This window comes from Sander vitreus, chromosome 13 (assembly GCF_031162955.1).
Source record: "Sander vitreus isolate 19-12246 chromosome 13, sanVit1, whole genome shotgun sequence".
Classification (NCBI taxonomy): Eukaryota; Metazoa; Chordata; class Actinopteri; order Perciformes; family Percidae; genus Sander; species Sander vitreus.
In genome coordinates this window covers 18,498,354-18,520,001 of record NC_135867.1, presented here as the reverse complement: position 1 = coordinate 18,520,001, position 21,648 = coordinate 18,498,354, and the positions used below count along the sequence as shown (strand labels likewise).

General features: G+C 38.6%; 2 protein-coding genes across 2 annotated transcripts; one reads left to right on the top strand and one right to left on the bottom strand.

Moving 5' to 3' along the window:
• Nucleotides 1-1,910: 1,910 nt before the first annotated feature.
• Nucleotides 1,911-8,214, bottom strand: slc25a35 (solute carrier family 25 member 35). Its single transcript, XM_078265539.1, has 5 exons — nucleotides 7,680-8,214; nucleotides 7,491-7,556; nucleotides 7,094-7,246; nucleotides 4,466-4,600; nucleotides 1,911-3,845 (listed from the first exon to the last, which is right to left on the bottom strand). The coding sequence occupies exons 1-5, from the start codon at nucleotides 8,049-8,051 to the stop codon at nucleotides 3,648-3,650; spliced, it is 924 nt and encodes a 307-aa protein (XP_078121665.1). The 5' UTR covers nucleotides 8,052-8,214; the 3' UTR covers nucleotides 1,911-3,647.
• A 6,712-nt stretch (nucleotides 8,215-14,926) lies between these two features.
• grk1b (G protein-coupled receptor kinase 1 b) lies at nucleotides 14,927-19,063 on the top strand. The gene is made up of 7 exons (XM_078266620.1): nucleotides 14,927-15,629; nucleotides 16,580-16,707; nucleotides 17,121-17,278; nucleotides 17,744-17,827; nucleotides 17,999-18,123; nucleotides 18,248-18,449; nucleotides 18,593-19,063. The coding sequence occupies exons 1-7, from the start codon at nucleotides 14,934-14,936 to the stop codon at nucleotides 18,874-18,876; spliced, it is 1,677 nt and encodes a 558-aa protein (XP_078122746.1). The 5' UTR covers nucleotides 14,927-14,933; the 3' UTR covers nucleotides 18,877-19,063.
• The last annotated feature ends 2,585 nt before the right edge of the window (nucleotides 19,064-21,648 follow it).

Genomic DNA, 21,648 nt, shown 5'->3' with positions numbered 1-21,648 from the left:
AAACTTTTTATGAATGACTTTGGACTGGCTTCTGAGCTAATGGCAGCCACTATGGACGAAGTGTTCAGTGTTGCTCAGTAACATTCCAGACATTTGTAGGAGCTCTGCTAAGACACACTGAGGTGACCATGGCAGCATATGTGCCCCAATTACACATTAACCTTGTTTGTTTTGGCAATTACTTGTTTCCATCCAACTTAACACACACATACTAGTGATGTGGCTCACCAGCTATAATAAACCATTTCTTTGTGGGTTTTTACTGTTACACATTTATGGATATTCTTACTTTCATACCCGTTTCATAATTGTACTCTGAACTGAATTTAATAATACTGTGAATTGTTCCTTAACATTCAGTAATAAAATAAAATAATTAACAGAGTTAACACCTTCAGTCACCCTTATGTCTGGTCTGTTAAAGGACCGAGGCACAGGTAAACATTATCTGTGTATACATAAATAAAAACGGCTTCCTACTAAGGCTATTATGTTAAGTTTGCATTTTAACCCAGTTTGTTATCCAAAGCATAGCACTGACTGTTACTACCAGTTCAGCATTGAGAGGTGCACCTGCTAGAAGCTATGCCATAATGGATCATAGAGAAGATAATTAGTCTCAGCATTTAATGATTTAAAAAACATTATGAAAAACAGACATTTCCGGTGCGTGCAGGTAGATTAAAGGACAACAGTTTCTTATGGGATAGGGATACACATCCAATGACATTTACATCTGCATTGCATAAACAGTGTGTTGGGATTGGCATTGTGAGCATGTTGACGTTGGTATTATATCAAAGTACCTCTGTCCACAAATACAGCTGCTAGCATTGCTGCAATCTATCAATCAAAATGATGCTCAAAATGGGGTCCCTTGATAAATGCATAAGCAATGTGGAGAAACAGAGTGGCACTTTCAGTTCTCTAATAAGTCAGTCGATTTGGAAATTCAGTCACACTTGAACTGAAACTCAGGACTGAATCTCCCTAAATACAATTTGGGATGCTTTAGTACTAAAGGTTGAGTATAGTATGATAGCAAATGAACATTTCCTTTTTTGTCATATTCAATTTATCACTTATGAAACAAGGTAACACCACAATGTCGGTCAATAAAAAGTCAGATAATTTATTTGCTCTTCAAGTCCATTGTACTGACAAATTACAGAAAATAACAGAGTGCATTCTGTAAGAAATGAACACTCATAATATGCTGATCCTTCCTGTCATTTTAGGCGTAGCAGGAAATGTTTACAGTGTCTTTTCTATAAATATGCCGGTGTTCTACACTCAGATCTACTTTAAAACAAGTCAGGTGTCTGTGTAAACAAGAACTCTCATTGTCATGCTATTTAATTATTTTAGGCGTGTGATTTCTGTAGTTAGTTTCCCATTGTTGTGAGGGTGAGGGAATAAAAACAATCTATTGTCGCTCTCCAGTGATTGAAATAAGATGACTTTTCTCTCACTTTTCACACAGCTCTCAATAGTATCTGCAGGTGACAGTCAGCTGTTGAGTGTATTTGGGTTAACTGCTTTCAATTCAAGGACAAACTGACAGAGCATCTACAACAATTCTTCCTCAAATTTCATCTGAGTGATTCCTAATACCGGGAAAGAAGTGCAGTCATGCAGCAGACATGAACAAACATACAAGCTTTCGTCAGATCAGGTCATTTCACTGATTATTTCCTCCTCTGTGGGTGATGGAACATTCTGATTCTGTTTCATGCCATGTCGTGTCAGATTTACTGTTGCTGTAGTTCTACTTGTACAGTTCCAAGCATCAGACAGCTTCAGGAAATGGAATATTCCTGAGGCGAGATTACCCAACCCCTTACAGTAAACTGGAAGCTGGAAGTTAAGTGCTAAACATTCTGTAAGACATTCATGAAACACAACCAAGCTGCTGCATGTAGCATTTATTAATTACGGCTCAACTCTTAAAACATGAGGTTTTTATGATCAAAATTCATCAAAGACTTTACATTGGAACCATCTGCAAATTAAGCAAGCAATTAATTGAGCAATTACCAAAAAAAAGTATCAAAAGTACATTTAGCATGTATTTCACATTACATATTGCTCCTCAGGCTCCTAAATTATATAAACTAAGCAGTAACTATTCTGTTTGTAGTCGCTGTAGACCACAGTTAACAGGTTTCCCTTCACACACAGCATATATTACCTTAACAAAAATAGAGTTATCATAATGGTATGGCTAAGGTAGTGGACAGTACACCATGTTAAGAATCAGGTGTGATTAACTCCACAAAAGGTTATGTTTCTGGTTTTTCTGTTTGTTTGTCTGTCAGCAGGATAATGGAAATACTACTAGCAGGATTTTCATGAAACTTGGTGGAAGGGTGTAGCACAGGCCAAGGAAGAACCATTAAGTTTTGGACCGGATTCGAAATCACGTGGCGGTCACAATGGCGGTCCATTGTTTAGACTAACAGGCTGGAACTTTAATAGTGTGACAAACAGATTCACATCATGAAACATGGAAAAAGACATGAGTGAAAGTTTATGCTCACCCTACTTTACTCCTTTGAGTTCCATCCAAAGAAATTATGTCACTTCCTGAAAATGGTCTCAATGGAATTGAGTGGAATCTTTTTTTGGAAGGCAAGAAACTACTAATTAACAGGGTGTAAAATGACTTCAGGGATAACATGGCCTATAAAATAATTAAAAAAATATTTGGAATTTTAAAAAATAATAATTTTATGTCTTATAGTTCGTGTAAAAGGTTTATTTACACTGGCGACATAGTATGAAAAAAAAGTATTTTAAAGTGCATTTGTCTGTTTATGTGATAAGGAATAAATACCTTAATATATAGATGACATTTTTTTTATAAATATTTGACACATTTTAAAGAAAATATGAGAACGTAATAAATAGGGACAGAAATGTTGCTGCATAACAAGAATGACCCAACTGCAATGGCTCACTTTGTTGAATATCACCAAACCCAAATGGTGTAACCAGCAAACATTCCTCAAAACTTTGCTTTCAGGTCTGTTTTAGTAGTTTCACTGGACAAGCTGCGTGCTTTGTTTCATAATGTCATAATACAGTATGTTTAACTTTAAAAAAAAAACACTGGTTTAAACTATAACTTGTGCTAACTTGTAGAATAGCTGCTACTGCAAAGAATGGAGCAGTAAGCAAATTTCCACCAATCATTTCAATATTAAAAGTTTTTGTGCCACTGTTTTGGCTGTTGGCACGATCCATTTAATTTCTCAAATGTGAGCCACATTTGATGCTTTCTTTGAAAGGTACAGAGTTGTATCCAGTGCATATTATTTTAGGTCTTTTAAAATGGCATACAGTAACTAAGGAGTTAAAGAGCTATGAAACAAGCTGAGGTTTGACATATAGTATACTGTATATGATGTCTAAGGGTTACCCTTTAAGCTCCTATGTAGGTTATATCTGTCCACATGTGCAGTTTTCACATTTTCACCTTCTTCCTGAGACATTTTGACTGTACTAATGTGTTTTCTTATTGGAGTGTAACATTTTACCTTTGCTCTCTTTTTACCCCATCAAGACCATCTCCTGGTTTTTCTTTTACTTGATAATAGTATCCTCATTAAATGAGGACTCATTTAACCTATGCACTCAGAGCTTAATCAGTTACACAGTTTTCTAGTTTCCTTGTCCCTGAACTGCTGGTGCAGTTTGCGCAGTTCATCCCATAAAAACAAAGACAGAATGGTGTGTGGACCGATCCGGAAATAAGAGGCTCCCAAGCCTTTGTAGAGTCCCATAAAGCCCTCCTTCCTCAGCATCTTAGAAAAGCAGTCAGTGAATCCTTTATAAAGCTGCCCCTAAAAAGATGAGAGAATGAAAGTCAGCCTGGATCTGATCGGCTGAATGTCCCAGCTGGATGTCATGAGTGTTTGAGACAGAAAAGGGGGGAAATAGAATGGGGACGACATGCAGAAAAGGGCCGCGGGTTGAAATCCAATCTCCGGGCCACTGCCTATAAGGACTGAGCCCTGGTACTGTACATGGGGCGCACGTTCAACCAGGTGAGCTACCACGGTGCCCCTTGTGTAAATAGTTTGTGAAAGCAACAATAGTCAACCCTACAATATCGTCGTAATATCGATAGTTATTTTGTAAAAACTATTGTGATATTTGCCTCTAGCAGAAACGAGGGCCATGCTAAAGAGGCCTGGTAAGCTCACTTTTTCCGAAATTCCACACTTTCCAATTTCTCTTCCAATACTGAACTCATGATTAAATGTTGTCTTGTGTGAAATACGCACACGCACTAGCTTTCTGCATCAAGTTCATTACGCACAAGTATCAATTCCTGTGAGACATACAAATACATAAAATATGTACATATAAGTACAGTATACTACATACATATAATATGTACTGTACATATAATATGATGAAAACCTAAAGGAGTGTAACTAACATATCAGTCTCTCCTCACCTTGCCCAAATGATCCACAGGCTGGTTGTAGAGCCGTGTGCTCACTACATCAAAAGGTGTCATAGCCATCACCACCACCAAACTGCTGATCATGCCAGCAGTTAGGGCGACCAACCAGCTGTCCTTTGGGAACACCTTGGGAAGAAGAAAATAATGTGGTTAAGTTACCAGACCGTAAGGATATGTGAGGCTCCGGTCGCAGGATGATAGAGGTGAGAAATGATTACTATTATTAGTGCCTATGTTACACAAACACATACTCTCCGGTAGATACAACTTAATTGACCATTGTTATACTTCTGGCTTTTAGTATGAAAGTGCCCCAGTGCAGTGATACTACACCAGTACATCATCATTAGCATCATCATCATCATCATCATCAGGGTACCACCTATGTGCAGCTACTTCTAATTTTAACTGGCCATTATCTCCTACATGCAGTGAAACAGACGAATGATTCTATTATTACTGCCTATGTTACACACACTCTTCAGTAGCTACAGTCAAAGGTGTTTTTTATGTGAACCTGATGTTTTACAACAAGGATATAAGACTACTTTATTATGCACAGAAGACGACATTTGTGTCACGCTTGATATTGATGGTCATACTAACAGTAAATAAAACAATAAACAGACTACACAGCAGCAGCCAAAGCCAAACACTTTTTACCTCTTTGGAGGTATTTTACTTGCACCCTCACTGACCCCATAGACAGTATATAAGAATGGACCAACAGATCCTGTTGCGCTGGACGGAGACCAGTGAAGGATATTAGAAGCACTTTTCCGGTGATGGCTGAGCGTTACTGCGCAGCCTCCAACTGAGAGAGAACACGTAAATGTGCCGTGAGCAACGTGTCTGAAAGTTGTAAGTCTTCTGGTAGCTGTGCCAAGAGAAATCTCAATCATTCCGAATATTGCAGAGACGGAGAGCGTAGGTATATGTAAGGAGATAACATAGGCACAGGCTAATTATTGCTAACTAAAATGCTAGTTAACATTAGTAATTACACTTAAACAGCTAATGTGAGACGAAACTGCCTGTGTGCTTCTCCTGTACTATACGGTAATTCCTCTACTATGCGACAGTAAATAAGGCTGAATCCCATTTCTCTCTCTTACCCCTACCTCTTAGCCCTCGAAAAACAAGGGGTAAGGGGTAGGGGTGAAAACATACCCCTATGAAATGGGACGCCACTTGGTTACATCATCATACATACTTAGGTCTGTTTGCAATAAATATTTGTATACACACACTGCATGGTGTGCATCTGTTTCAGTTATCACTGTTTTGAATGTCATTGATATTCAGAAACACTTTTTGTCTTTATTGCCCAATAAAGTAAACATTATTACAACTATTAGAACCATAACTTACATGTCACACACATATAAAAAAAAGGCACTCAAATGTATAAAACTAAAAAAAGACACACAAGACCACAAACAAACAAAAAACTACAGCTATTCTGAAATTCTGAAAAGATAGAGAAATGAGACGCAGCCTAAGTCGCATGGTTATGACACAATCGTTAGCCTATTTTTACAAAAACGTCTGCTACGGAGCCATAACGTGAGGTACAAGGTAATGGAGCCTTTTATACATTGTTGTGTTTCTTTAGAAATAAACAATGGACAAATAGAGTCTTTAAACGCTTCGGATGTAAAGTTATTCGCTGTCAAAGTGGCACCAAAATGAATGGCAGTCAATGGAATGCTAACGGGAGGTGATGGCTTGGTAGCATCAAAATGGCTCCATAGGAGGTACGCGAAGCTTACCCCCGTGACTGACCCAACAGCCAATTAAAACAGCTTAAGAGGAAGTCTGGGAACTCAAGGAAGTAGTGCAAGAAAACTAAACCAGGATGTCAGGATTATTTTCTGAACATTGTTTCAGACTCATCAACTGTCATCAATTGGCAATTGTTATAGTTCTGGCTTTTAGTATGAAAGACCTGTTCTAACTAGAGATGAGTCAGAAAACCGGTGCACTAGTTGTGTAAGTTCCATATTAAACTGGAGCACTAGTTGTGTAAGCTCCATGTTTTCAGCCAGGGGGGGACAATGAAAGGTGTCAAATTTCTATTCCAGAAGAGTGCAATGCCTCGCGCTTTGTCAGTGCCACAATGACTGCTTTTGTACACAGCTACAGACTAAAAAGTATCTCTTCTTAAGCCTGCGAATAATGATTATTTTCATGATCAATAAATCTGCTGAGTATTTTCTAGATCTAGACAAATCTAGACTCTAGATAATATCAGTAAATACAGAAAAATGCCAATCACGGGTTCAAAGAGTCTGATGCGACATCTTCAAGATGCTTGTTTTATCCTAAACCCAAATATATTCAGCTTACTATCATATAAGCCAAAGAAAAGCAGCAACTTTTAACATTTTAGAAGCTGGAACCAGCTAATAAGGGCTTTTTTTATCAGAATGTTTGCTAATTAATTTGCGGCCTCTCAACTAATCATAGCTGCTGTATGTGAGTCATGCCAGACCCCGAAAACAGAAATGTTTATTATTGAACGGTGCGGTTATACGAAAGTATCGCCACTGAATTTAGACTTTCATGTTGAGATTAAACCTCAGCAAGCCCCGTTAGGGAGTAGTAAAGTAGTCTAACCTGTAGGTCAATCACAAGCTCCTTGGAGGAGGAGAAGGTGGAGAGTTGTGCAGATGACCCCACGGTGACCCTCGGTACAGCAGCACTGGAGCCCCTCCACAATCCCAGAATGCCATGCTGTTTGTAGATGGCTGCCAGAGCGTGGATCATCCCCTGGCAGAAAGAGAAAGAACATGTGTGGAAAATGTTGATGCGTGACACTATATATATATATATATATATATATATATATATATATATATACATATATATACATACATATATATATATATATATATATATATACACATATATATATATATATATATACACACATATATATATATATATATATACACATACTATATATATATATATATATATATATATCCATCTAATAATACAATGTTTGGGTTACCTTGTGTTTATATTGATGTCCAACTGCAATAGAGGAGCTAGACTGACTCTGCAGATGAGTCTTTACCTGTCAATGGAGAACATTGTGTTTACTTTTCTCCTCAGTTGCAAGTGACAGCTCAGCTTGAAATGCCACACATGATAAACTTTAAAAAGGAGCAGTACAAAGTAAATGAAGCCAGCTACTGACCAAGTATACAGGACTTCCCACCACGGCTCCCACCACTCCAGCCAGAGCCCCTGCTAACGTGGTTTTGGCCGCGCTGACCCTTCCATTGGTGTGGATGTAACCGGAGTTCTCAATGATGGCGTACGAGCCGAGCCTGACTCCATTCATAAAAAACTGATAAACGAGCCCGGGTGCCAGTCCCTTCTGTAAGCCGGCCAGTCCGTCCACTTTACCGATAGTGTAAAAAGCGTGGAACACGTTGCGATAGTAAACCTGATATGAGCCCCGGCTCTTGAGCTCTCCCTGAAGCTGCATTCGCGTTTTGACGACCTCCAGCGGGTTGGTGAACAAGCAAGCTCCGCACGCCGCAACTCCGCTCAGCACGAAATCCATCACGACTGTACGGTGGAGGGACTGATATGGAGTGCAGGCCTGCTAGTCCGACATGCCCTTCATATCAGAGGAGTTGTCCTCAGCGTCATTTCTTCCCCCTCCCAGTGCATAGATATGTAACAACCGACACATACCCATGGGTGTATTACAAAAAACCCTATACTGTTACACCACAGTGAGATGCATCAGCGCGCAGACGTTGCATCACTTCAGGAACTCCTCGTAAATTCATATTTCGGAAACGATGTGGTAACGGCAAACGGTACTTAATTGTAGTCAGTGTGTAGCATACTATTCAATAAACCCAAGGCAGAAATATTCATAAGTAGTCCAAACCTTCATTTATTTTAATGTATGCATTTATCGTAAAATTTGAATTAGACTTTGCAGCTAATACCGCATTTTACTCTAACTCAGTTTTCCACTTAGTTTTGGACAAGAAAAGATGAATTACATCGACTAAAAACGTTGTGTTGCTTTTGTGTAATGACATCTTCCCTTCCACTGTGCTTTATTCGTTTTCTCATTAGAACCTAGAACTAAAGGCTGAAGAATTTCTCAGAAATTGTTAAACCTCCCAGAAAACAACTTCGGTGTGACATGCTGTTTGAATTAAGCTCAAAAAAAAAAAAAACTGATAACAAGGGAAGTCATACCTTTATTAAAGAAACATTAACACCAAAAATGTAGGCCTACATGACGAAAAATCATATAGGCCTACATGGGATAACTAAGAATAATGGATTCTAGTATTGGACGTACACTCTATCCGTCCCGTAAACGTCTCATCAGAGCGTACGTATGACGCAAATTTCCACAGGCTATGGTATGACGCTCGCCAATGAAAAGCCCTGTAGTTATCCTAATAACTGGATTAGTTAGGTGTTTTCCTACTTTCTGTAACTCAGACATTAAAACCATGGAGCATCTTTTTTTTTCGCTTGTAGATTAAGAGCTTTTGAGATGCTTTTTAACATTGGATAACTTATAGCCTAATGATCAAAGAATACCAATTCTAACATGAAAATATAAAGTTTGGTATTAAACTGGAGTACAAGAAAGTGGAGTTTGGGAATAATTTTATTATTTTGGCAACTTTTTTTTTTTTACACAAATGTTTAAAAAAAATAAATAAATCTGTATTCTCTTGAATATGACGTGCCTTTTTGATTCTGCAATCGAAAATAAAGTAAAGTAAAAATGAATGGGCGGCCACATAGCCACTGCCACATAGCCAGTTGCCCCCATGTCCTTATACAAACCACATGGATGTAGCCATGACCCCATCGAGACCCAGGATAAGTAGCTATTGTCACAATGCAGTAGCTAATGGTGATCTAAACAAAAACAAACAAGGTTTGTACCGTATACGTTGGGGCCAGTACATGCGAGAAACTGGTTTTCATCTTCAAACTTCATGCTGCTGCTGCTGTTACCAGTCACAACCACATGTGATCACCCTGAGAGTTTTTCAACACAGTTTAACTGTTTATTAAATAATAGGCAGCATTTTGGAATGAAGAAAACTGAAGGGAAACATTGTTTTTTCAGTCCAAAGTCTTGGTATCCTCCCATTGTGATAAGGCCATAATGTGGGAAACTGGAGAGATAGCCTAGGTTAGCAAGGTTTCTCGCCGCCCCATCAAGAGCAGATTTGGACTATCTCAGTTCCAAGCTGACGTGGAGAGGCTGAATTGGGGGTTGAGCAGCAGACCTTTGGCAGAAGGACCCATGTCAGGGCAGAGGTGGAACCAGAAACCCCTGGCAGCCCACCTGGGGGAAAGGCAAATGGGTGAAGTTAAGTTTAGCGCTGGAAGACAGACAGGAGGTCCAACAGACCAGTGGAGCCGCTCTGGAGCTCGGGCAGACCAGCAGGGCCGCTCTGGAGCACAGAAACTGGCAAGATTTTAGTCTGAAAAAGGCTGGTAATTAGTGTGGCTTCCTCCAGTTCTCTCTCTGCCCTTCTGAGCCTCCTGGCTCCAGAGATCTGACCGGCCAAGTTCGGATGATCAGCTCTTGTAGCTTCACATGCTTGATCATTTAACCTCCTTAGGAATGCTTAGCTTTCTTCTCCCCTTGTTGTCTCCATCTTTCTCAGTATCTACTTTAATGCCGCAGACTGGTGTGGGTTAAAGCTTCTCTAATAATGGCTTCTGATGAAGCTCTGCTTCTCCTTGATCCAGAGGAGGTGTGGCTATGGCGTCCAGAGCTAGTGGAATATGAATGGTCCGAGCCACCTTTTGGGTTCTGTTCATTTTCAGCTCGGCAAGAAGCCTGTTGTCCATGTGAAACACTCGGTGATGAGGTGATAATCCTTGAGATGAACCGGAGGACGCCCCTCTCGCTGGCCCATGCTGCTTCCTGAAGGCATTAGTCTCAGCCTAGGCTCCTTGGTCAGTCTGCATAGCTCCAGACGTTTGGTGAGAGTCACCATCAAGCATGGGCACATCAGGTTGTACTACATTGACGTTATCCATTCTCACATCATCAAAGTCTCAATTGTTTTCCAGCTCGAAGGACCATTTAAAGGGAACCCCTGTAACTGATGGCCACACACAACATGGCTCAGGTCAAAAGGAATGAACAAAGGGAGGAAGTCAGTATAGCCTTTAATTAATGTGATTGATTGCACCTGAAGGGAGCAGGTCTTTTCCATGCAGTGTTAACATCCCAGCCTCTGGTGTGGTAATGTGGCCTCTGCGTGGGGACTTTTAACTAAAACAAAATAATAAAAAAGTCATGAGACCTGTGTGAAGTGAAGTACGTTCAGGTGAATACTGTGTCACCAGGGCAACACCATCACTCTCAATTAGAGATTATTGTCTGAGGGAGAACTGTGACTTCTATTTCTGTTTTTAACCACATCTCTGTTTAATCAGCTAAAGAGCACTTATAGCTCAGCAGCATGAGGATTGCAGGCATTTTGATAACTTCAATGTGTGTGCAAATGTAATGGGATTTTTACTTTACACTGGATTAATTAAACCCAGATGAGATTTGATATTGATGTCTTTCCAGTTGTGTAAAGATGTAGATACATTATTTCTGTGCTCCGGATGGATGGGTGAGTTTGTTTTTCGTCACTGAGCTGGATTAGAATGTGATTGTAAAATCTGTTTCACCTTTACTCCCTTTTAAATAGGATTTAGACTCAGAGTCTTTTGAAGAGCCCCAGTCTGATGCACCGGGCAGGAAGTGGGTTTAAACAAGCCTAAATAGAACTACATTTTATGTTTTGGGTCAAATGTTTCTGCTATTGAGCCACCTATTTGTTTTGTAGTGTTCAACGTGTTTTTCGTTCCAAAAAAAGTGCATTCCTTTGTATAAAATACCATCCCACCTGGCCAAAGATCCCAGCTTTCCTGACATTCTGATTGTGATGATTGTGGCACTAGCAACTGCACAAAGTGTAAAACTTTACCGTTAAGTCAGCCACAGATTGTGGATGTCAGTCTGATTATGAACTGTAACATTTCTTAGCAGCATCTAAATGTCAATTGTAGAATACATTTAATAATAAAATATATAATAATAAAAATGCCAAAACCTGAAATTCTTGTAAGGCTGAACACATTTATTTATCTACACCTGAGTCTAATCTTGAGGGGCTTTTATATTAATGAAAATGCCTGAGTGTGATTTTAAATAAAATTGTTTTAGCAAGAAATACCTAACCTCTCTACAGATTCCTCAGTCACAGTCCATTATTTTTTAAAACCTGCACACATCAACACATTTTTACAGTGTTTTATGATTGCTTTGCCTCAGTTCTCACAACCAAGTTTCCAATGTGCAAAACTCAAATTAATTGACCTATTTTCAGCAGCTACATTGATGATTTGTGTTTATCATAATGACCAATTATTTGATCCTAAACAGGTGATCTGATGTAGTTTCTCTGATGTTTGACTGTCTTCAGCTCTATGATCTAAATCCCTCTTCTCTGTTTCCTCCACCACCCTAATCCTCTTACCTGAAACATATCCATACCATTTCTTCTTCACCTGCTCGAGCATGTATGCATACTTTTGTAAAGATCTGGATTCACATGCAGTATCTACAATTAAGGGAAACAGTATGTTCTCATACAGTGTCGTTTATACAGACAAGTTCAAAGGTTATGTAAAGACTTGCGCTTAGACACCTACAGGAGACAATCCACTTTCAATCTGCAGCCTGCGTCTGAGCTGGATTGTCACTCAACAGATTGTGTGGCAAAATGAAGTCAAAATTCTGGTGATTTTAATTTACTCTGCATCTCAGCTTTCACTATTTCTTATCCATATGATTCAAAATATAGATTGGACAAGGAAAATAGGACAATTATCAGTCAAGAATAGCATCGTTCCACAGTCAAGGTTCATATTTTTTTTCCCTTTTTATATGGAATCCTTGAAACCAAGCATACATTCTGTGTTGAACAGTTGAAAGATGACCACTAAGTTAGCACCTCGTCAATAATCACTCCTGCTGCTCAGTTACACTAATAGCTTCTGCCGAATTGCTCCCTCCAATAATGTCAGGGTGTAATCCTCACCAGCTGATGAAGAGCCAAGTAGGATTTCAGGTGCAGATGCCAAAACCTTTTCAACACACCACACTAGGACTGAGGTCGAGGAGGGGAGAGTCAGAGACTTGAAAGAAAGAAAGTGTGTTCAAGACCTAGAAAGTACAGAGATGATTTCTATTTGTTCTGGTTGATTGAAGAACAAGGAGCAAAGAAGAGAGGAACATATATGTTCGATGCTACCCAGTTGGATTTAATTTAAGTCCTCATTTGACTCCCTGCTACAGCAAGAAAGTACGGTGAGTGCTGTTATATCACTTTGTGTAACTATGATGTAAAAAATGGTCTTTTTAAAAATAAAAATAAATATTATATGGCATTATTAATTGGTTTTGCCATTTTTCATGATCAATAATATTTCATTATTAAACTTAAAAACTAAACCCTGATTTCAGCTGAATCTTTATCTCAGAGGCAAATATTATAGTTTTTACTGCACTACATTTGTCTGACAGCTTTAGTTACTAGTTCATTTTCAGATGATAAACTTTCACACCCTTACTGTCCAGTGAAAACCATGTATCTCCAGATTTGGTGATTTTGAAAATGAATTTTTCTGATAAACTAAAGGATCAAGTGTTCCTTTATGTGTTGAGAAAAGTATTCTCCTTCTTAAGATAATAAACTCTTGGAACAACTTTTTTTATACAGGTTGTTTTTCTGAGCTCATGAAAACTTATTATGACTTATGGAGATGGTGGTGTGGTTCTCACAGGACAGCAACGCTACAAACATATGATGATCCTATAGAATATGATGCATTGCTGTAGATTAAACTACCCTACAGTATATAAAGGAGCTACAATTACCACAGTAAAATGCTACATTTACATTAATGCAGCAGTAAAATTAATCCAGCATCATCATATTATATATAACAGGAAAGCAAAGAAAGGAAACATTTTACTGCGCAATGACTACTTCTTTTAAGTTTTGCTAACATACTTTTATATTGACCAACAATTAATCACTTTTGTTTAAGTGTTCCGCCTGTTTAAACAAATTCAGAAACAAGTCTAAAAATTTAGGTTAATTACAGAGGAGGTCAATCACCTATATTGTTAATCTCTGGTATCAACAATTGGGGTTAATTGGATTATAAAAGGTCAGGAAAGCACCTGAAGCCAGCAGTACCATTTTTGTACTACATGTACCAGGTCAAGACGGAGCAGATTATACACCCAGAAAGACTTCACACGTTGCATGATCCATTGATCATTTACAATTTCTGTCCCATTTGTTTTGCAGGTATTTAACTACATGTTGCACAACACATGAAGGGCATGCAGTATGATATCAGCAGAGACAAAATAATGTTTGATCCCACAAATGTTCAATAATACATAAATAAATCTAATGCAACAGATGCAGAACATTTCTCAAACTGCTTTTTAAATAAACAAGAATCCAACAAAAGCAGGCTGAGGAAAACTTCTGTTAACAATATATTTCAGTTTGGGAAATGCACTTTCTAGTTCAAATTACAAAATCTGGAAAGTAGCCTAATCTGCAGAATGGAAAAGACAGAGCGGAACCAGGCTGAGGAAGTGAAAAGCCTGAGCTGATGCTCTCCTTCCTCACAGCTCCCCAAATCCCTTGCCTTGCTTAATTGTGCTCACACGCAAGTGTACGCAAGCTTAATCCTGCCCTGTCTGTAGAATCTGAAATAAAATGCCCTCTTCTGTAACCTTTATCTTTTGAACAGCAGGGTGCAGCATATCACAACATTATTCCTTCCCCACCGCCAATACTTTCCCTGGAAAAAGTCATTCTAAAGCTATCCTAATGCAGTGCACTGACAAGGTCTGTGTATAAGCAGACCATGGGGAAATTAGTGAAAAAAGTGTCATGGAATGCACTCAATATTGATGACTGATGACATACATGATACAAAATGTCAGTGTAATGTTATATTTAACTATTACAAGAAAAAAACAGCCTCTCTCATCATATAGCATTTTGTATAAAAATGTGTTTTAATGATTACATAATAATTGAATAGGTTTGTAGCATCGTGCTGGTGCAATAGAAGTTATACCTGCTACTAAAAAAAATGGAATCAGGACAAAAAAGTTTTTAACTGTAAAAGAAAGAGAGTAAAAGCAGAGTAGCAACATCAAGAATAGAATATGATAGCAGATTTAATCAAAATGCATCCCTCAATTATTATTTTTTTTGTCTTAAAAAAGTCAAGAATCTGCTGTCACCAGAGTCCGTGAGGTCATAATGATTGAAAAGGCTCCTTAAATATAAATTTTCAGCAGCATTAACTTCCTTCCTGGTTTTGTGTGTGTGTGTCAGACAAACGTGCAGCCATGGACCTCGGTGGTTTGGAGACGGTGGTGGCAAACTCTGCCTATGTTTCAGCCCGTGGTAGTGTGGATGGAGCATCAGCAGCAGCTATGCGTGACAAGAAGATGCGGGCCAGGCTGAAGCTCCCACACATCAGAGATTGTGAACACATGAAAACATCTGTAGACACAACCTTTGACAGCATGTGTATCCAACAGCCCATTGGTAAGCGCCTGTTCCAACAGTTTCTGGAGAGTGATGCAACCTATAAAAATGCTGGAGAGCTGTGGAAAGACATCGAAGACTACACCATATGTCAAGAAAAGGAGAGAGAGCAGAAGGCCCAAAAAATTGTCAATAAATATTATAAGTCCGCTTCAAAGAATTTTTGCAGCTTCCTGGAGGAGAAGGCAGTCACTCGAGTTGTTGAAGACTTCAAGCATGTCCGTGGTGACCTGTTTAAAGAGAGCGAGAAGCAGCTGCTCATACACCTGGAGAAGGCCACAGATGGCTTTAAGAACAGCATGTATTTCCTGCGTTATGTTCAGTTCAAATGGCTGGAGAGCCAGCCTGTTGATGAGGACTGGTTCAATGACTTCAGGGTCTTGGGTAAAGGAGGTTTTGGGGAAGTGTTTGCTTGTCAGGCTAAAGCAACAGGCAAAATGTACGCCAACAAGAAGCTGGAGAAAAAGAGGCTGAAGAAACGCAAAGGCTACGAGGTAAATCACTGATGTGGCATCTAATGTTCCAACCTTGTGATGAACTAGAAAGAACAGGTTGTGCGAGAATATAACCCAGCGAGTGAGCTAGTTTTTACCTTAATGGCTCAATGCAAAGAAGCTTGTGACTCTCTTAAAGACCTCACAAAGCAGCAAAGTACTCTATACTAAAGCCCACTGCTTCTATTAGCATAAGGAGATAATGGACTTTTCATTTTGTTGCCTGTCATTTGAGCAGCACTGTGACAAGGCATCACTTTTGTTGTTGAGTAAAAAAAATAAATGGCTACGCTAGTTGGGCCTTACCACAAGAGGAATAAAAACACAACCATCAATGGCAGTAAACTACAACAGCCACATGATCCATGTATGGGGGCATATGCAGAATATCATTAGTATGTATGTACACTATATTCACCTATCATAACCGGACCAAAAGTTCTTCAAGTTAGTCCACTCAATTACACATGTTACAGTATGTTGAAGTCCACCCAATCAGGTGTTTTCAGTTATAGCTGATTAGATCTGCTCAGGTTGCATCTGCACTTAACGTACTGATAAGAGTAGACCTATTTCTCATAGCACAGATGTAACTAGCATTAATGTCTCTGTTCCATTTAGGTGTTAGTAGGCTCAAATGTAAAATTGACATTTTTTTGAAAACTGACTTTTTGACTTGTTATAGAAAGAAAAGCAAAGGCATAACTAATAATTAACTAAAGCACTGCTTCAAGTAAAGGGGAAGAAGACATCTGCTGAAATGACCTGCTTGAAATGAAAACCTGCGGACTGATGGCTCATCATGGTACATGGTTGGCCAACCCTTGAATAAGCCAGCATTTAAAATACAATGAAATGAAATGACATGTGAAGATGTCTAATCATTATTGACATTGTACATTCTTGCTTTTGTTGGATTAATCATGTTCTGATGTTTGATTTGTGGTCAGGGAGCAATTGTGGAGAAGCGCATTCTTGCAAAGGTTCACAGCCGCTTCATTGTGTCGCTGGCTTACGCCTTCCAGACCAAGACTGACCTCTGCCTAGTCATGACCATCATGAATGGTGGAGACCTCAGGTGCTCTATATAAACACCAAATACAGCTTTACACACGCACACACACACACACACACACACACACACTCACTCACTCACTCACTCACTCACTCTCTCTCTCCCGCTCTAATATACATTACATAGACTGATCTCTAAGCACTATGCCTCTAAAAACACACGCTACATACTGCTTTCTCTAGTTAACAACATGGGAACAGTGTTTTACTCCTCATCTCTACTAATCAGCCTAAAGTAAATTAGCCTCACAGTTGACATAGAGACTAGTCTCTCAGGTGCATCATGCTTTATTTCAAAGAATCACTAAAGAAGTCTTGTGTAGCTTCTCTTCTCTATTCTAAATTTCTTAATTTCACAGAGGTTTCAGAAAGCACTATCACTGCACTATCCCTCTAACATCCCAGCCTCTCTTACAGGTTTCATATGTATAATGTGGATGAAAAGAATCCTGGTTTTGATGAGAAGAGAGCATGTTTCTACACAGCTCAGATCATCTGTGGGGTAGAGCACCTTCACCAAAACAGAATAATCTACAGAGACCTGAAACCAGAGAACGTACTGCTGGATGATGCAGGTGAGCCATTTCCTCTGCAGCATTTCATGTCTCTGCATGTATGTACTTATACCACAGTCCCAAAGACACTGTATCTGTCCTACCCTATCCACATTTGCTTTTCAACCATGTGAATGTTTTATTTTTTTACAATACAGCAGTTGAAAACACTGATTTATTCAGTCACTCGAGGGCCAGTATTACATAGCAATATCAGTGGGTTAAGCAGCTAACTGGCTTGAGCCATGACATTAGCTCACTTTTAACTGGAGAAAATCATCATAGTAACCTATGCTTTGCCACTAACATGCTCAGACTGTTAAATATCTGAACATTAACTCACTCATTTCAGTCAGACAGCCTTTTTATGCATTAATCAGTCATTCTTTTAGTGGTAGTTTGGAGTGAATATATAATGTACAAAAATAGTTGGTTGTTTATTCAATAACCATATGCCACTGTGGTAATCAAAGCCTTTTCACTCAGGACACGTCCGCCTGTCAGATATGGGTCTGGCTGTTGAACTTCCGCCAGGAAAAGACAAAACTACTGGATATGCAGGAACTCCAGGTAAGTGACCAAATCAAATATTTAAAGATCAAGTCAAACAAAACTGGCCTGGTGGAAAGGAAATGCTAACCTCCAGGGTCAATGTTACCATGAAACAAAATAGTTATCACCATAGACCATGTTTCTCTAATCAGTTTATTGTGTGTGAAATTGTGTTGTCTATGAATATAGGTTTCATGGCTCCAGAGCTGCTCGAGAAGAAGGAGTATGACTACACGGTGGACTATTTCACACTGGGGGTCACCCTGTATGAGATGATTGCCGCCAAAGGGCCCTTTCGAGTACGAGGAGAAAAGGTACTAAACATGAACAGACACATTAGGTGACTTTTTATGAGCGAAGAATATGCTGAATTCACCTGTTTGCTCTTGGCGCCAATTCTCTGTTGCAAAGTCATACATCCATGCTCTCTTTCTTCAGGTTGAGAATACCGAGGTAGCTCGCAGAATCTTGAATGATCCAGTTTCATATACACCAGCCTTCAGCAAAGAGTCCAAAGATATCTGTGAAGGCCTGATGCACAAGGACCCTGCGAAACGCCTCGGGTTCAAAAATAACGAGTGTGAGGAGATCAAGAACCAGCCCTTCTTCAAAGACATTAACTGGGGCCGTCTGCAATCAGGTGGGTGGCGTCTACAAAATCAGGTTACAGGGGGAAACTCAAGATATGGATGGCACAAAAAAAAAAGGTAAAACACAAAAAGAATAGGTAATTGCCATATGCTGTACTTTAATTTCTTTATGTCCTCTGTGTTCCATCCAAAGGTTTGCTACCTCCACCATTTGTCCCTAGTGCTACGACGGTCTATGCCAAAGATATTGGTGATGTGGGCGCCTTCAGCACAATCAAAGGTGTGGTCCTGGATAACAAGGATACTGAGTTCTACAATGACTTTGCTTCTGGCAACATCCCAATCCCATGGCAGGAAGAGATGATTGAGACGGGTGTGTTTGGAGAGCTGAATATCTGGGGAGAGAACGGAAAGCTGCCCAATGACCTCGACCCAAACTACGTGGAAACCAAAGGTGGAGGATGTGTGCTCCTTTGAGCTGCAACAAATGGAATATGGGGTATTTATTGACATTAAAGACATTTAGATTAAGTTTGTGCTCATTTGGTGCCACCAAATCCTAATTGGTATTATCTGTAATTTGTATAATATTATGTTATTGTTGTAATTAATTAATATTATTTGTATATTTCCATATTACGGTATTATTATTATTATTATTATTATTATTATTATTATTTATGATGTACCTATATTGTAATATTTATAGTGCTAATGTAAAACGAACAGCATGGTCAAACATCACATAATATTATGTAATACAAAATGTAAATATGGTTACACTAATAATGACTTCTGTAATCTTACCCCATATGTCAATTCTTTTGTTTAGTAGCCCACCTTAATTACAGACAAATGAATGAAGTTATTTTGTATAGAACCTACATGTAATGTTTATATAACATAAATTATTTGGACCAAAGAAAGCCATTGTTTTGACATTGTAACGTCATGTAATTATTATTTATTTATTATAGATATAACAAATGTATATTTACATCATTATTTTGACAGACAGAAGACTCAAAAGAAATCAATAAAATCTTGTAAAGCACAAATATATGAGTTGAGTCTCTTTTCTATGGCTTTACTGTACACATCAGACGGCTGTCGACAAATGAAGAAAAGACAAGAAAATAGAAGATAGAAGAAAAAGGAAAATAGCAAATTTGACTGACAAAGACTGTTGACATTAAAATAGCTATATTTGAACATTATTATTACTAGACCTTCAACATGTTACTTCTAATTGACTTCTTTGATTTTGTACTGTCAATATTGTGTCCATTAATGTGCATTTGAATGGTGCTTGTTTGTCTTGTGTTTGATGTTTTCTTTCTGTACCCAGCTCCTGCTTGAAACACAGATACTGATCTCAGTTAGACTGATCTGTTTATTAACTATTAACTAACTATTAATAACCAATAAACAGCTCTGATAAGAACAATTAAACAGAAACATGATGCAGTTCCCAGAACAGACAGTACATCATGTGGAAAACAGTGACACCATTGACGTGTTAATTACACCTGCCTACTTCTTTTTCTTTCACATATTGTCTCCTCTTTCACACAGGACTTTTAAGGTCTATTGAGTATCAGGTTTTCAGATTTATTTAAGTTTACTTTGATCAATTTAATCTAGTGTAAGACCATGGTAGTGGACTGTCCATTACATCTAGCCCTTTTAAAAAACTTTCAATTAAGTCTCATTAATATAAGTTAAGATAATCCTTGATTGATCCCCGATTGTCCATAGTTAACCTGTGATTAATAGCATATTAATCTCACATTTTTATCTGTTCTAAATGTAGGCTAGTTCAAACATGTAAAGTTTGTAATGCTCAAGTGGAACGTGAGACTTGACGTACTCCGGTGGTAACTCAATTCACATTGACAGTACATGTAAATAACTTTTAGTCTTATCAAGAGAACCATCTGTCTTGTAATAAAGCCTGAACAGGAAGGCTCTCTTTACATGAAGTGTGTTAAAAAAAAAAAAAAGTATTTTTATCTGTGATTCAGGATCGGGTTTAACCTTTGAAGTTGTACAGGGTGCAGCCCTGCCTGTTATGAGGTCAGAAAGTGATGAGACTTCATAGATATGACAGGCTCAGATGTCCTTCAGATCAAGGCAGCTTTATTTGAACACACGGTACGGGGCAACGGGGAGATGCATTCAGTTCAGCATTCAAAATCATCTCAAAATACATGGTGACTTTCTACTGTATTTATCCATCTCTTTCTGCTTATGTATGGTATTCTGGTTACATATTTTAAATAACCTCCTCCTAAAATGGTTATGAACCACCACTCTGGTTCCATCTCAGCTATCTCAGTCAAAGGTGAACAGATGAACTTGAACCTAGTAGGCTATCGGGACCTCTCGTCTGACACTCCTAGTGGCGCCTCTGTACACACATGTCCAACTGTCCTTTCTCACTGTCTAAAGTCACTTGTTTCAGTAAACACAGTAGACTACATTTAAAGTCAAACAATAAAATGATTATGATTATTAACACAATTATAAAAGTGATGCGACGTTTCTTTGTTGATGATGCTCTATTTTAGATAACAATACACCAAAGTTTCTATTATGGTCAATATTGTGATCTGTTACATTCCATTTTGTGAAAACTCTGAATAAAGCCTCTCTCATCTTTTTTAATTGGTATTATTAATTGGTTGTAGCTGACGCTGGAAAGTGTATATTTGTTGCCATGACAACACCGAAAATTAATATAAGCGATCTGTATGATTGCTAGGTGGTTTCAGTTTTATACATTATTATAAAACATTGTTCACTGAATTTCGGGTTCTTTATTAGTTAAACTGAGTTTAAGACACTTTAAAGTTATTCTTTATGTGAATGCCTCTCTCCAGGATCCGTTAAGTGTAATTTCTGAATTACTCCAGAGTTGTGTTCCGCGCCCCGAAATATTGTGTACTGGCAGATATGGTGTTTCCAATCTGAAATAAAGAAAGCTGAAGTGATTCTCTGTTTTGAGCCAGTGTTGAGTTTCACACCACAGATATAGTACACGGCAGATATGGTGTTTCCCTGTCCAAAATACAAAAACTAGTGTTTCTCAGTTTTTAATATGGGTGTTGAGTTGTACACTGAGTAAAGAAAAAAGAAAAAAGAGAAAGACTTAAGAGGGTCTCTGGCTTGATTCTTGCAGTTTTTCTGAGCGAGACAGGAATCGGCAGGTCACACAGCAAAACTAAACCTAAACAGGCTTCTGTCAAT

What these genes read in the sequence shown, in the direction of transcription:
- slc25a35 (XM_078265539.1), bottom strand. Translation starts at nt 8,051, where the DNA reads ATGGATTTCGTGCTGAGCGGAGTTGCGGCGTGCGGAGCTTGCTTGTTC. An exon ending in TGGGAAGTCCTGTATACTTG is followed by an intron (nt 7,557 to 7,679) that starts GTCAGTAGCTGG and finishes CTCCATTGACAG; the next exon opens with GTAAAGACTCATCTGCAGAG. An exon ending in AGCTTGTGATTGACCTACAG is followed by an intron (nt 4,601 to 7,093) that starts GTTAGACTACTT and finishes CTTCTTCCCAAG; the next exon opens with GTGTTCCCAAAGGACAGCTG.
- grk1b (XM_078266620.1), top strand. Translation starts at nt 14,934, where the DNA reads ATGGACCTCGGTGGTTTGGAGACGGTGGTGGCAAACTCTGCCTATGTT. An exon ending in CGTACTGCTGGATGATGCAG is followed by an intron (nt 17,279 to 17,743) that starts GTGAGCCATTTC and finishes CTTTTCACTCAG; the next exon opens with GACACGTCCGCCTGTCAGAT. An exon ending in CTGGGGCCGTCTGCAATCAG is followed by an intron (nt 18,450 to 18,592) that starts GTGGGTGGCGTC and finishes TTCCATCCAAAG; the next exon opens with GTTTGCTACCTCCACCATTT.